The 16,809-nt window shown below is 33.1% G+C and overlaps 2 protein-coding genes across 2 annotated transcripts; one reads left to right on the forward strand and one right to left on the reverse strand.

Moving 5' to 3' along the window:
- The first annotated feature begins 10,914 nt into the window (after window positions 1-10,914).
- LOC118348241 (SAGA-associated factor 29 homolog B-like) lies at window positions 10,915-13,871 on the forward strand. The gene is made up of 3 exons (XM_035689364.1): window positions 10,915-11,456; window positions 12,629-12,682; window positions 12,875-13,871. Exons 1-3 carry the CDS (start codon window positions 11,425-11,427, stop codon window positions 13,029-13,031), a joined length of 243 nt encoding a protein of 80 aa, XP_035545257.1. The 5' UTR covers window positions 10,915-11,424; the 3' UTR covers window positions 13,032-13,871.
- Window positions 13,872-13,997: 126 nt separating this feature from the next.
- On the reverse strand, window positions 13,998-16,279 carry LOC109006793 (RING-H2 finger protein ATL33-like). The gene has a single exon (XM_018986180.2). The coding sequence runs from the start codon at window positions 16,154-16,156 to the stop codon at window positions 15,617-15,619; it is 540 nt and encodes a 179-aa protein (XP_018841725.1). The 5' UTR covers window positions 16,157-16,279; the 3' UTR covers window positions 13,998-15,616.
- Between the last annotated feature and the right edge of the window lie 530 nt (window positions 16,280-16,809).

Consider the following 16,809-nt stretch of genomic DNA (forward strand, 5'->3'; position numbering starts at 1 on the left):
GACTGAAGAAGGAGAAAGGGTTTTTTATTTTTTGAAAAAATAAAATTTGGAAGAAGACTGCTAGAACAACCTGAAAGAGAGAGGACTAAAAAAAAAAAGAAAAAAAGTTTTGAAGAAATACTGAAGAGGACGGCTACGAAGGAATTGAAGACGACGACACGGACTGCCAATCTTAAAAATTATGATAAATTTATTTATGTTAAACGTAATTTTTAGTGTGAATTAATTTTTTTTATTTTAAAAAAATGATGTAATTTAGTTTTAAACTATGATTATTCTACCATATTAATTTAAAATAATTCTTTTCTATGTTTATCTGATTTATTCTAAATTTATTGTTCCTAATTGATTGACCATTAAGTAAATGATTTTAATCTTGTAATTTATTATCAAAAGAGAGAATTATAAGATAGAATTTAAATATTTCAGCATATATAAATATAGAGATAAAAAAACTTATATGAACCTATATAATATTAAAATTATTGATCTTAATACTTTCTTGTTTTATTAATTTGCATACTTTTGTGTAAAATAATAATCAAGAATAAATTTAATTGACAATTGAAAGAGGTTTTTGGATGACTTTGAAGAATTTGCTAACAGAAAGAACTAATTTCAATTAGTTAGATAAGAAAAATATAGTGAAGGATTAGGTGAAATCAGTTTGTTAGAAGTTATTTTCTTTGAGGAATGTTACACAACCTCCACACACCACATTTTTTTAAAATTTTTAAACTTTTTAATTTTTTTAATTTTTTAAAATTTTTTTTTGAATTTATTCTTTTTAAACTAATTTAATTTTTCTATTCATTATTCATATATTAAATATTTGATAAAAAATTAAAAAATTAGAAAAAATATAATGTGTGAAGGTTGTGTGAATAGTAAGAAGTTGTGTAAATTTTTTCATTTTCTTATTGATTCAATCATCAAATAATAGCTTTCATTTCTTTTAAATATTTTCTTTGAATTAATTTTATTTCGATTTGCAATTACAAAATCTTAGTGGCCTATTTAAATAAAGTCAAGGTTGGTATAATTTCGTTACTTGTCAAAATGAGATACTAATCCCTGAAGACAATACTGTTCTTATCATTTTACTATAAAATTATGATATTGTGCACTTATACTTTTACATCAACCAATATTATATTATTTAGTTTCAAATCATTTATCCTAAAATAAGACCTAACTTCTCCCTTTCACATAAATAATAACTTTTTCTCTACTTTGCCTCTCACTTCTGAGGGTGTGAGAGATATATCCAGAAGAGAGTTTAGGACTTTGTTAAACGACACCCTGGGAAGCACTCATGAGTCCATGACTTGATGTTTTCTATTTTTGTGATTGTTTTACAGCATTTTATTTCTTTTTATTTTCTTTTTCTTATATTTTTTACTAAAAACAGTATTAATAATAAATTTTATTTATTGTATTATTTTTTCCATCCAAATTTTTTTCCTATAAATACTGAATTTATTTATTTCATCTGTTATTAATGTTAGATTTTTTTTTCTTTTACAAATTTGTTACTTTTGCTCGTATTTTACTATTTCTCAATCTGATTGTTATCAATTTCTTCTATTTCTATTTTTTTTTTGTTTTTTACAGATGAATGGCATGGATGTGGTTCTTCAGGCAGTCGCTATGTACAAGTCCAAGGACCCCAAGATTTATGATGAGAAGGAGATGCTAGAAAACTTGTTCGATTGTTTGTGTTGTTTGCTGATGCCGTTGGAAAACAAGGAGAGGTTTGTGAAGGCTGACGGTGTGGAATTGATGATTATCATCATGAAGTAGAAGAAGTCGACTTATGGGTTGGCCGTAAGGGCACTCGATTTTGCAATGACCAAGTACCCGCCCGCCTATGAACGTTTTGTGTATGTTCTTGGCCTGAAGACTGCATTTGCTGCTTTTATGGATAAGGTAAAGCATTCTTACAACTATTTAGTTTTTGTATTTTATCCCTTTTCTCAATGTTTGGTGAAGGAAAATGAAGGAGGGGCAGCGGAGAGGGAAAAAATGATGAAGCCCTAGGGGCTTTTGCTTCATAGCATTCACATCCGATTTCTTAATTTTTTTTTTTTAATTTTAGTTAAAAATGACACTTCTTATAATTTTATCTTAAATTTTACTTATCTTCAAAAAATCTTCTAGATCTCATTCTCTATATTTTCTCTATTTTATTAAAATAATATTTTTCTATTATTTCTTTATTACTTTTTTCTCTCACTTCCATTTACAAATTTAACTACTCAATATTTTTTCTTATGTTTTGAATTATTACTCTAGTAAATATTTTAAATAAAAATTTTACTTATTTTAAATATTTTTAAAATTATTGTTTTTATATTTTCTTAGTTATTTAAATTATTTTTAAATTATTATTTAAAACTATAACAAATATGAGTATTAAGAATGAGAGAAAGTGTAGATGATTGGAAGAATAATTAATTTAATTGAAATAAATAAAATATTGATAAAAGTGATTTAGGAGATGAACATGAGTTCTTCAAATATAAAGAATTACTGTTCATCTCCTAATTTTCTTTCTTAAAATAGAAATCTGGATGGTGGGATTTTGAGAATATTTCTTAAACTTTTTCTTAAATTTTAAGAAAAAAAAATTATAAAACACCGAATAGGAATGCTCGTGTGTAAAATAAATATTGATATTGGAAATAAAAACCAATGATATTGAATATTTTTTCTTCCTTTTCTTCATGTGGGTCCGCATGCATTTCTTTTTCTTTATTTTGTTTTAGTCTGGCCAAAAGACATGGCCACAGGTCCGTCCAAACGAAAATCTCGATGTTTGGCCAAGCTCTGCAATATTGGATATTGTCATGATTTGAGATCTTCAATGATAAAAGACATTAAAAATGTTAGAAGATACAGAACTACATGTCGTATTGCCTCTACAAGTCTTTGTATATAGTTGTCGTAGTTCATTTCTTATTCTTTGTTTTTATTCATTTTTATTCTACAGCTGGCACAAGGCTGCAGGTGCATTCGGTTAGTTTGTTAGTATCTTTTGTGTATATATTACTTTTGGTATATTAACAGAACGTGAATATCACTATAAGACTTTCAGGCAATAACATTTTCCACATTTTAACCGCTTTGAATAATAAAAAGAATGACCGTAGAAAGCATGGGGCCGGGGCCACAATATTGATATATGATGTCATTATATTATAATACGTAATTAAACTTATTTTATTAGTGGATGTTATTTGCATGGTAGTACTACGTTTGGATGTTAGGTGATATCAAATGATTTTTGAGATATGAATAATAGTGTTTTATAAATTTTATTGAGATATGTTTAAATGTAAATAAGTCGATATATGCATATATATATATATGTGTGTGTGTGTGTGTGTGTGACCTAATAATTCCATGAACGATGATAAGATATTACGTGGTGATAAGGTATAAAAGTGATTTTTCTTTTCTTATGTCTTAGTCAACTCTGAAAATGACAGCATTGATCAGTATTGATCTACTACTCATTTCTCTTTAATTATTATACTTTTTATTTTTATATTTGCTAAAATTTATTTATTTTTCATTCATTAAATTATTCATTAATCATTTTTTTAAACCATATTATTTTTATAAAAAAAATATTGTTTCACTCATCTAGGCAACATGCTTTGCAAGTTGCTCCCGACCTAGTATATATATATATATATTGCTGAAAACCATAGATTGTAGTGAGGAAGATCATCTTATGGGATATGATCAATAATTTATAAGAACTGAGTGCTCTAGTAGTGGAACGGGTTTAGGAATTAAAATGGGAATTGTACTCTAAATTTGTAATCCTATAATGTTTGAGATTCAACACGCTCATGGGCTTAGACTTAATAATTAAACTGGGTCATAATCTCCATGTCCAAAATAAATACATCATCTAATAATATCTTCGGGCCCTTAGGAGAATTTCTTGGGCCAAATTCTAATTACTTAGGTCCATAAATTATTTTAACCTAACTATCAAGCCCAAAAAATCTATTATCTATCAACATAAATTTTTAGGCCTGTAGTCTATTCTAAAATTACTCATTAACTCTCAAATGGATTTTCATACATATTATTCCCAAAAAAAAAAAAAAAATTCGAATGCTACTTGGTGCTAGACCTGGGTGTTACACATATCATCTTGTCATGTTTAATTCATGGCATTTTTCTTCCTGTTTGTTTGGATACTTTGATTTGATGATAGGAGAAATCTGTAAATAGTAGTGAGATATTTTGTAAATAGTAGTGAAATAATTTAAGTTAAGATTTTTTTTAAGTTTAGAAAATGAGAGGAAAAAAAAGTTAAATAAAATATTATAAAGTTAAAATATTGTTAGAATATAATTTTTTTATTTAATTTTGTGTTGGGATTTGAAAAAGTTAAATTATTTTTTGTATTTTGTATGAAAATTTGATAAAGTTGTAATGATAATTAATGATTAAATAAAAAGTATGAAAGAGAAAATGAAAAGTGTTTGTATTTAAGTAATATTTAGATGTTCGGATGAGATGAGGCCAAATGTATATTCAGACCGGCCTAAAGTTTTTAATTTCATGCTTCATTTTCTTCGGTGTCTAGGAAGGACCTGAGAAGCATGCATATTATGTTATATATCTATGCATAATAAGGCCTCGTTTGGTTACACAAATGAGATGAGATGAGATGATTTGAAAATTAAATAAAATATTATTAGAATATTATTTTTTAATATTATTTTTATTTTAAGATTTGAAAAAGTTGAATTATTTATTATATTTTGTGTGGAAAATTGAAAAATTGTAATAATTATATGAGATGAGATAGTTTGAATTGTAGAACCAAACTGGGCTTAATGTTTTGAAATGGAACTTCTTGTTTTTTTGGCTATGAATTCCCACCTAAAGAGTATGCAAAGAGCAATATTATTGAATTTTTCATGTAGGGGTATGAAAATAGACCTAGAACAAACACTACCTACTCTAGTAATCAGATATTAATAAATTATTCTATTCCCACGCCACTGTGTAGAATATACTATTCACATCATTTAAATAGTAAAATTTGATTTGTAAGATTCAAAATTTAAACTTTATCTTCTAACTCAAATTATATCATTAAGCATTTTTTTACAAATGGTCTATATGAGGTTTATCTATTTAAAATTTGTACCTAGTATTAGTCAATGAAAATATAAAGGTAGTGGAAGTGGGAATCTCCAATGAAAGTGTGAGAATGGTTGATTGTAATGTCCCCAATTGTAACCTCTGACCATAACCTTTTAGGGGAGGTTTGAATAGTGAGTTGAGATAAGATGAGTTTAGATTAAAGTTGAAAGTTAAATAAAAGATTGTTAGAATATTATTTTTTAATATTATTATTATTTTGAAATTTAAAAAAGTTAAAATGTAAAAAAATTGTAATAATTAGATTAAATAAATTGAGATGAGTTAGAAGGACTTTTGCATCCAAACTGGGCCAAATCCATTCATTGCTTAAAAGTCCCCTCATTGGCAGAAAAACCAAGGTACAAGGCTCCAAACCAATAGTCTATTGCCCCTTAATTTCCTTTTGTTTTTAATTCTTTAACTAGTTAAAGCACTGAAATGGTGCATTTGTTTGGGAGTCGGGGCACCCCACTCCCTCCTAATCTTGTACCTCTATTTTCAGTTTAAATTTGTTTTATATATATCTATTCTATCATATAAAAAAAAAAAAAAAAAAGTCTATCACTTAACAAGAGTGATGAACAGTAATATTTGTTCATCCATTTTTTCCTTATGTGTTTTGGGTGTTATGTCATTTTTGTCCTTTTGGTAAGTGTATATCGTGTGTTTTGTCCATGTATTGTTGTCTATAATGGACTTTTATTGGTTGGAAGCGGGAAAGGGACGATTTCAGTTTGGGGATAGGGATCGGTTGATGGTTTTTGTGTCTGTGTGTTAGGTTGAGGGAATGGGTTGTGTTTGGGTTTACTTGTGTCAGTCAGTCAATGTCTTTTTTTCTTTGTTTTTAGCCTTCTTATCCATCGAGTTGAGGATTGGGGGAAGAGGCTGTGAGTCAGGCTGATGGGTTTATGTGTGTGAGTCGATTAGTCTTTTTTTTTCTTTGTTTTTCCGCCTTCTTATCCGTATAACGGGTTTACGTGTGTCAGGTCAGTCTTTTTTCTTTACTTTTTCTCCAGCCTCTGCATGTTGGATTTCACTTCAACTTTATCATTTCTTTCGTCTGCCACACACTTCTATAAGATTTGATATAATTGGAACCACCATAAATAGGCTTAAACTTTTTTTTTTCTAATTTAATTTTTATGATTAATTATTCGCATTTTGCAGTTACAATATCTATATGCTATACCAATATTTAGGGAATGCTTGGATAGTGAGTTAAAATGAGATGAGTTGACATAAAAATTGAAAATTGAATAAAATATTATTAAAATCTTATTTTTTAATATTATTATTATTATTATGGGTTTAAAAAAGTTGAATTATTTATTATATTTTATGTAAGAATTTGAAAAAATTATAATAATTAGATGAAATGAGTTGAGATGAGTTGATAGAAAAAATCTATTGATATTCCCACACTACACACCACACAATTTTTTTTATTTTTTTTCTCTTATCAAATATGTGGTGTATAGATGATGAGTAAAATAAATCAATTAGTTTCTAAAAAATAAAATCAAAAACATTTTTGAAAAATAAAAATAAATGTTGTATGTTGTGTGTATGAATAATGAGCAGCGAATCTTGAATTGAAATGAGTATGTTCATTGAATAGTATTTTTAAAGCCTTGGGTTGTTGTTGGTTTCTCACACTTTCGGTGCATGTTTGTTTTTGGAAGTTTGTCTTTATTTGTGAATTTTTTTTATCTGTGTTTCTCTTCGTTTCTTTTCTTGGTGCATGTTTGTTTTGTGATTTTTTTTCACTCCGTGTGTTTGTCTTCATTTCTTTCCTCAGTGCATGTTTGTTTTCTGAATTTTCTTTTTCCTATGTGTTTCTCTTCGTTCCTTTTCACGGTTCATGTTTCTTTTCTGATATTTTTTACTTTTATGTTTTGATCTATTTTGAAATATGAGTTTTATTATTTTTTTCATGTCATCGTGTTGTTGTCTTCTTACTTTTTCCTTTTAATTGATCCGATTAGTTTGTTTGTTTCTTGCAGGGAATCTGGAGTTTTTAGTTTGCAGTTTAGTTGCCCTTAGGTTTGTATACAGCTTTTAGTTTTTCGGCCGGTTTGTATTGGTAATTTTTTGAGCAAATGGACTATAAATTTATATTTTTAGAATGATGAAACCCTTTTTTCTAGTTTCGTTTCTGAAAAAATAGCTGACTTCCATTTTCATTCTCATGTTATGATATTTTGGTGGATTTTTTCCCCTGTATTTATTCTTATTTGTTGGTTTGTTTCTTGCAGACAATTTGGAGTTTTTCTTTTTGGGAAATTTATATTTTTAGCATGTCGAGTTTTTTTTTTTTTTTTAGGATTTGTATATTTTGGGCTTGTCATTTCTACTTGGTCTTTTTATAAGGTTTGAGGCATTTAAGGAAGTGTTTGCAAAAAAGAAACAAAATGAAAAAAATGAACTTAAGAGAACATTTTTATTTATTTATCTTTCTGAAAAAATATTTGAATTCCAAATTTTTTTTATTGCATGTTATGATGTTTTGATGAGTGTTTCCTTTTGTTTAATCTGACTTGTTGGTTTGCTCCTTGCAGGAAATTTGAAGTTTTTTATTTGAAAATTTATGTTGTTTTGAGGTTTGTATATCTTTTAGTTCTTTTTTCATGTTTGTATATTTTGGTTCGTAGTTTTTTCTCTGAAGTTCAAGCTGCTTTCGACTTTTTATATATCTTTTAGTTTTATTTTTTCGGTTTGTATATTTTGGTTGTCATTTATTTGAGCAAGTGGATTCAAAATTTATATTTTTGGAATATGTCTTTCAATTTTTTTCCTAGCTTGTATAATTTTGTTGGCAGTTTTTTATTTGGAGTTCAAGCTGCTTTAGAGTTTGTATATATCTTTCAGTTTTGTTTTTTCGGCTTGTATATTTTCGTTGGTTTCTTTTGAAAAAGTGGGTTCAAAATTTATGTTTTTGGAATGGTGAGTATTTTGTTTTTGCATATCTTGTTAGATTTATATATTTTGTTATTAAATTGTGAAATAGATGTTATTCAGCTTTTTATTGTAAGAATAGTTAGTATCGTTGTATTATATATTTGGTTCCGTTTATATGGTGTAAGGGGATTTTTCTACCTCTGTCTCAGCGGGCTTGAGAATGACATCTAAGGGAACAAGAACCAAAAGGCCCAGCTCAGAACAAGTAGAAACTAGCTAGACGCAACCTGCATGAGAGAACATGCTGCAGGGGATTGGACTCACCGACCTAGAGACCCCTCGAATAGTGTACAGCTCTTGTGTGCATATCCGCATAGTGGGCGTAAAGCATGGGGGACCCCCGATCCTCTTACATGAGGGCCATCAACGAACCACCAATGATGCTAGCAGGGTGGGAGAAATCGAAAAACGACACTGCATTAATGACATCACTACCCGAGCTACACTCACATCAATGATGTCGTCATAGAGTCATGCCGCATTAAAGGACTATGACAAAATAAACAGTCCAAAGGACACAGACTCCATAGGGATAGATACGATCTATCCCCCTAGAGTCATGGTATAAATAGCAAGTCTCAGGTACGAGAAATCTCTCTCTAATCCCTAAACTCTCTCACTTATTTACAAAGTTCCAAGAGAATTTACTAACTTTGGCATTGGAGACTCCTCAGCCCCAAGGCCACCCTCTCCCAGTTGCCTTCTTCCTTATCTTTTGCAGGCCCAAGTTTTGAAGATCTAAGTTGCTGGAACCTGGCCTAAAAGCTTAAGAGACAAGACGTGGCTCACATGACGCTGCATGGCTTCCCGGGCAAGGTGGCATGCAGAGCATTCCCACTAACCCTTGAAAGGGTCAGCATGAGTTTGGTTCAGGTCTCTCTCTCTCTCTCTCTCTCTCTCTCTCTCTCTCTCTCTCTCTCTCTCTCTCCAGCGGTGTCTTTGAATTAGTTTGGCTCATAGGTACGTTTCTCTCTGCTTCATCAATCTTTTTCCTCCGATTGGGTTCTTAGGAAGTGTATGAAACAAGCCATTCAGAAAATGTTGCAATTTTAGGCTGTGTTTGTCTCCTCCAATATTCACAGCCTTGGGATTTCTGCGAGACCGATTTAGATCTGATTTTACAAGTGCAAAAGGATATTGATGTTGTGTATGTGTATTTTTGTGCATTTTCCATACTCGAACTTTTTCTGAAAGTACCAACAAATTTTGGAAAATGGGGTTGAGTTTTTGTGACAATGTATAAGCACTACTGTGCAAATAAACTAGAATGGTTTTCCTTCCTTCGCTGGAAACCATCAATTAGGGAGTGTAGATTTAGATCATTGGCTTAAATTATGATAGTGTTTGCTTCAACATGAAAGCCCACTTTCATCTTTAATTTTATCAGATATCCTGCAAAATCCATATTCAAAAGTAAGGGAAATGGAGGATCTCTGTAAAGTGGGTTTTCACAAAGATGCGGGGCAGGGGAGACGAACGGAGGGGAGGGGAACTAGGTGAGAGGAGGGGATGTGTTTCAAAAAAAAAAATTAAATGACGTGTTTAACGGGAAGAGAAGGAGACCATGTGGATGGGCTGGGAAGCAACGTGGGATTAAAAAATTTAATAGTTGTGCAACGTGTAGGGCCATGTCAAACGGGAACTGAAAACGAGATGAATGAACGGGGTGTGTAGCATTACCCTTTCCCTATAATGAGTTCACTCTCCGGGTGACCTTGCAATTTAATCAAATTAAGGGGTGGAATTGGGACAAATTCAACTATGTTAGACTTCGTTAATTAAAGAGCAGCCACTGTAGCACATCAGCCGTTGCACACTTGACGTGGGTTTTAATTTTTTTTTCCCCTCCAAGCATTTTTGTGCGTTTTTCAATGTGGATTTTACTTTTCTTCCCCCATTCAAATTTGAAAAACTCTACTCACACCCGAGTTGGGAACCTCCCGCGTACACGTCCATCTATGTGTAAAAATGAAACGGGGCATTTCATTCAAATTCAGACACCTCTCTTCTTCTTCTCATCTTCTTCATATTTTCTTCTCATCTTCATCTTCTCATCTAAAACGCAACACTTTCTTTCGTATATCCACATATTCGGTTTCAAAAGCAAGCTTCCCCACAGACGACCACGAAGACGAAACATGAAGACAGGTTCTTCTCCATGTAATAATCGAAAATTATAAAACAAAGAAAGTGGGAAAAGTGACTTTCTTCAAGCCTAGAGGAGGGGACATACAAAGATCTTTAAAGGAAGGCTTTTTTTAGTAGCTCCAGTTTCATTTGCTTTGCTTCTCAAGTTGGCTTTGTTTAATCCATGTCCCCGCAAAAGCCATTGCAACAACACGACGAAAAATAACGGGAAAAAAACAGAGCTTTTTGCAAAACATTGCACTTTCCCTTTTCTGATGAGGTATGCACTTTATGTGTTTCCTCATTTCCTTTCTCTTTCTTTGGCTCTTTGTCATTGGAGATTTCTTTGTTTTGTTACTCGTTTGGCTCCTATGTGATTGTGGGAAAAGATAAAGAATGGAAGGTGGAGATGAATGGAGACGTTGGTGTTCTTGGGTCCTAAACAACGAATGCTTCCGGTTTTTTTTTTTAATTTATTATGATTTTTTAATTTTAATTTTAATCTATTTATTTAAATAATATCGGCTGATGTGGCATTATCCACGTCAGCCAATTCCGCAACGGGAACCCAATGCCGGATACCTGTAGCAGAATTGTTCGAGTTTTGCATCCATCCCGCCACGAAACCCACCCTCCTCCCCCGCCAGGAACCCGCGTCTCTTCCCAATGCCACCCCGTGACGGCATCTCTCTATTCAGGCTTATCTGATTCAAAACACTGTCATCTTTCCCATAAAACAACACTACTCTTTCGTGAGAGAGACCTTGCGGCCTCATTTCTCAAGTGAAAATGAGGACAGCCAAAGAAGGTAAGAGAAGCCAGAACTAGAGTTCCCCATCGTCGCCTTTAGGGACAGGACACCAACCACTCTTTCCTCCTCTGGGCTCAATCCAACCTCAACGGGGTCTAGTCCAAATAAATCCACACTCACTCCTTCCACCTCTCTCCTAGACCGCGAACTCATCACCGAAGATGCCACTACTCTGTTCGAAGACCTCCGAATCTCCCCAGAATCCAACCCTCGGAGCTTCCCCTATAATGTGAAGCAGCAGTGCTAGGACAAGTCCGAGAAGGTTCGAGGTCAAGACTCGGACTGTTGGTGCCGAGACGCCATCGGCAACATCGTCTTTTGGAAGCTCGTGGGTTGCCCAGGATGTCTCTATCATGATTATGACCACATTTTACCTTACTCTAAGGTACACAAATTTCAAACTTCATAGTGGGTGTTTTTTTATTCATTTATTTTAGTGCGCAGATGAAATTTTGTGAAGTGGATTTCCTTTGGTTATGGCAACTGAGGGTCTGCTTAGGGTGCATTTGTTTATAATGTGTATTGTTCAATTGGTTTGTGTGTGAGATGTTTTTCCGTACTTTTTCTATCATGGGTTTCCTTCTTCTATCTTTTTCATTTTCATTCCCTGGATTCGTTATCTGAGCCTCTAAAGGAATTTTGAATGGCCCTTCAAAGTTCAAGGATGAATTTTCCAACTCAATAGTTCTGATATTAGGAATTTGCCAACACCAACTGGACTTGATGTTAGGACTTGAATTGTAGATAGGCACATATTCCAACATATTGATGAGATAAATAGATTCATTTTCATATCAGATTGAAATTATGTTGGTTCATTGGAGGAACTTTCCAATTTTCATTTGAACTTCGAATTTAAAGCAAGTTTTTCTTATATTCTTAATTCATTTTGATAAGGAGACAAAAGAGTAAGTGTAGTTCCCATAAGTAAGACATCATGAGCCATGATTTAAACTTTTTAGGAGTTAGGGCAGCTGTTGTAGTTTATAATGGCAACTTTCTTAATTATCTATCATTCATGTTTCAATTTAATCTTTAACTGATTAGCCTGTTCAAGCTCATGGAATAACTTAAGTACAGTTATCCACCATGTTTGATTTTGGTCCCAATTCAATTACTTTTTGATAAATATCTGGCTCGGATCAATTTAAAGTTCAAGTCACGAACTTATTTTGAAATGAAGGCCTGAGTGTGGAGATAGCTTTTGTAGTGATGAAGTAGAGTTTGTAACCAATTAAAAACATGCCAAACATATTGAAGCTTCTAGATCAGAGACATGTGCTCCATATCCGCATTCCTAATAGGACTTGAGCCTCCTGGGGACTCATTAGAGGGAGGAAATTAGGGATTGCCTAGATTCAGTTAATGTATAAACTTGAATGAGCTCATGCAGCAGCTGACATCTAGCTGCTTGTGAGTCACTTGGTTTGTTTATTCTGTGGATTCTTGCAATTATTTATGTCGCCAGTAATTATCAACAGAAGTGGTAAAAAGAATGCTACTCTTCTAGGTCACTTACTTTATTCCTTGCTTATGAGGAAGCAGTTCTATATGCAGATTTGAAGTGCTAGATGAGGAACTGGGTGATGATGATGAGGGTGGTGGCCAACGGTAACTATCTTTTATTGACTCTCATTTGACTGCTGGATTTTAACTTCTGGTCTGAGGGTACAAGGTATAAAATACCTTATAGTTAAGGGTGAAAAATTTATTCTACCCCTTTTCATTTATTTCAGTTTTTTGCATGATTGAAGAATTCATCTGAGAGTGACATTTTTTCTCCTTTTTTCTTGCTGCTCTCAGGAAGTACAAGCTACCCATGTCGAATATTATTCCTTTCCCCAAGAGAAATGACCCTTCTACTGCCCAGGATTTCCCTCCTGGAAGACAAGTGTTGGTTGGCTATCCAGGAACAACTGCAATTTATAAGGCAACTGTTGTACAACAACCACAAAGGTAACGTTTTTCTTCCCCCTGGCTGCTATAACAGAAGTTATGTTCATTTCATAGGAATTCCATTCTTCTGTAGGTTCTTGCCCTTTGACCAAACAAGTTTATCATGAACTAACTAATAATTGTGTTGTGCATGTTTGTGGTACTCTCAACCATTCGTAATATTTTCAGAGGAAGACAGATGAGCAGGTAATACCATCTATGTGTTTCATCCTTAGCATCCCGAGTTTTTGGAGTACCTTGCTAGAAATTTTTCTAGAGAAATTAAGGATCTTAGTTATGTGCAGATTGGTGTAATGATGGAGTATTTTGACTATTAAAAGTTTCATCATTACTCCTTTTTGTGTTCCTTTTCTGGTTTATCATTTGACAGATTTTCCTCATTATGGCTTTCAATATCTGATCTGTCTGTTTCTGCCATTTTTCAGATCTGGTCTTGAACTTTGGTAAACATTCCACCTAGTATTTTGAATGGCTTTGTGGTGCAAACTTCGGATGACTAAAATTGACAAGATTGGAAGCGAAGACAATGTTGAATTAATGGATCTGGTCTTTTGTTTGTTACTAGCCAAACCAGTTCAAGGTGGAATTTTTTTTGCTCTTTTGTTGTTTGGATTTTAATGAAATGAGTTGCTGCTTGGATACTAGTACATCATATTCGTATCATTATATGCAGCTTCTTTTGTGTCCAGTTGTGGAGATGTACTTGGTGTTACTTATGTAGATGGTAGACTCGGAATTATGTGTGCAAACACTTGTTGTGTTATGGAGATGCTATAGTGTAGTTTGTGTAGATGATGTATAGCTTGGTAGCATCCACCATGTGTAGCCTGTGTATATCCTGATCTCTCTGAAATTCAAACTCTGATGAATACAATTATAAGACTATCAATTTCAATTATTTTGGTTTATGCGCAGCTCTACAACTTTTGTGTTTCTACAAGAACGTTAATTTAACTCAATTCAATTCAAATAAAGTCTAATTCAATAAGTTAATTGCAATATCAAGACCGACATTTCACAAACAGGTTAATCTCCAAAACTCCATACTGCATTTATAAACAATTCCCAACTGCATGATATTGTCAAGATTACTTTCCCGAGGCCATTGTAGGTCGTTCTTTAAAAATGAGTGAAGATCTGTTTGTAAATGAAATTGATGGCTAATGAGATGGTCATTATCAGTTGTACAGTGTACTAATTATAAGTGAAATATAAGAGTTTTCATTAAAGGTTACTACGCTAGCAATCTGTGTATCACAGGAAATTGTCTCTTAGAGTTTTTGTTACAGGCTTTTAAAAGTGCTAAAATCATATTGAATTGACTTTAAGACTCAATAAGTTGTTATGTAATTTCAACCTCCCAAACAATATCACAGCTCTGCTCTAAAACGTATATGGTATCTTCTAGTACATCTTTATAACATCCTAATAAAATTCGGAACCTGAGCAACAAATAATATTCTAAATGCATTTCCATGGAAGGTCTAAGCTTTGTTAATGTAATCTTTTCTTAGAAGGCAATGAGAGAGAACTGGACCAACACTTCTAGCTAACAAACGGTATATAAGCTATAATTTTTCTAGTGGTCAATATCTTCAATTAATAGCAACGTGATATCTTTTTAATTCATTCCAACATGGTACTTTCCTTTGGCGTAATAACTATTTCATGTTAAAACTTCTAGGCTCACATCAAAACATTTATTGAACTTCAACTCAATTAACTTGGACTCTTTATAGTTCAATAATTGGTACAAGAGTCAAAACCGTAAATTGAATGACTTGAAAATTCACAAAATACTTGGTCAATTTACATGCATGAACTTCATAGACTTGGTTACTTCAATGATTACTAAAGAAAGCAGTATACAATTACATAATTTTCATCAATCTATTAACATGAAGTTAGAAACTTTCTTCATCGTATACATACAAGTTTAGTTTGAAAAAGACATCAGACTTCAAATGAGGATAAAAAAGACATCAGACTTCAAAATGTATGCCTAAACCCTATGAATCACATAGAAAAACAGAGATGGAGTAAACCATACAATTTCAAATTTGTCACAAACCCTAGAGTATTTATAAGAATAAATACCTCTGCAGTGGCCGTAGATCTCTTCAGCAGAAATAATAACCTAGAATTGCAGGTCGCTGATATACATTTTGGGGGAAATGTAAAGGAATGGAGGGATTGCTGGGCAGAGGGAGGGTCGACGGCGACGGGGCAGCCATTGCAGAAGATGGGCGATTAGGGGGGTTGGGGGAGAGGATGCGCGACGCTGTGGGTGGGGATGGGGGAGAGGATCTCGAATTTCAAATGGGTGAGAGTTGAGAGGGGAACGTGCAGCAGGGATAAGGAGGGAAAAAAAATTACTTAGGCCACGTAAGGTGTGCGTTGGCTGATGTCAAACATTGGCTGATGCCTAAAATCTTAATTAAATGCTACAACTTTGTCGGTGAATTGGAGAAAAGCAAACGGTTGATTGCCCATCCTTTTTTTGCTCTGCATGCCCAAGCATATCACAGATTCTTTAATCTCCCAAGAAACAAAGACACAAAGACCTCTAGAATCTAGCTATACATGATGTCAAACCAGCTCAGAGGCATCCCGCGGCAAACCTTGCCGGCTGTCTTCATCACCGGCCGAGCCGCCCGTGCCATCAGGACGCTTACCGGCAAAAGGAGCTCGACAAACCGGACAATTAGGTTTATTATTGAGCCACCTATCAATACAAGTAGCGTGGAATGAGTGCTTGCACGCACTCAGCTGCTTCACTTCCTTCCCGTTATCTCCAAGCACAGACAAACACACGATGCACATACCGCCGGCGCCAACATCTTCGACACGGGTTTCCTTCTCCAACTTTACATCCGGAACCGGAACCACCTCTCTGTTGCTGATATTTCCATCGGTCTCTATGGAGTGTCTGCCTGAGGAGCTCCGGTGGCGGAGTCGAAAAGGGTTGAGAGGGCATTTGACGGAGAAAAAAAAGGTGTATGCCAAGGCGGGGACGGTGAAAACGGCAACAAGAGCGAGAACGAATTTAAGAGGGGACAAATCCACGCTGCGGGGCGGTGCAGGGAGGGGAGGAGGTGGTACGTCGAAATTGGCGGATGCGCTCGTCATATTTGATGGAGACGATCGAGTGGTTACCAAACGAGGTTATGCTCTCTGTTTCACATCCCCTTTTGGTTTTTCTAAGCAGCTTAGAGAAGATCGACCGACGTTTACATGTCGGCGGTGGGGTCCTTCTCTGTGGAATTTCTTGGGAGCAATAATCGCCAGATACTTAAAATGATGATTTGTACGGTTAGATAATATAAAAATAAGATAAGAAAAAATATTTTTAGAGGAATTGAAAAAAATATTATTAAAAATATTATTTTTTAATATTATTATTATTTTAAAATTTTAAAATTTAAATTATTTATTATATTTTATATAAAAATTTTAAAAAATTATAAAAATGATGTTAATGTTAAAAATTGTAATAATTTTGTATGTAAATTTTTTATGTTAATAGATAAGATTAGATGATTTCTCTATCCAAATAAACGGCTTACTCTTTAGAAGATAGGATATACACCACACATTCAAAACTCGTAAGAATTCAGATAGATACATAATTTTTATTACACTCTATAATTTAGATTTTTTTTAATTTTTTAATTTTTTAATATTTTTTTGAATTTAATTTTTTAAAATTATTTCAAATTTTTTATTTATTATTTATATAATAAATATTTAATAAAAGAAAAAAATAATAAAAAATTTAAAAA

Source organism: Juglans regia, chromosome 4, assembly GCF_001411555.2.
Source record: "Juglans regia cultivar Chandler chromosome 4, Walnut 2.0, whole genome shotgun sequence".
NCBI classification, from domain to species: domain Eukaryota; kingdom Viridiplantae; phylum Streptophyta; class Magnoliopsida; order Fagales; family Juglandaceae; genus Juglans; species Juglans regia.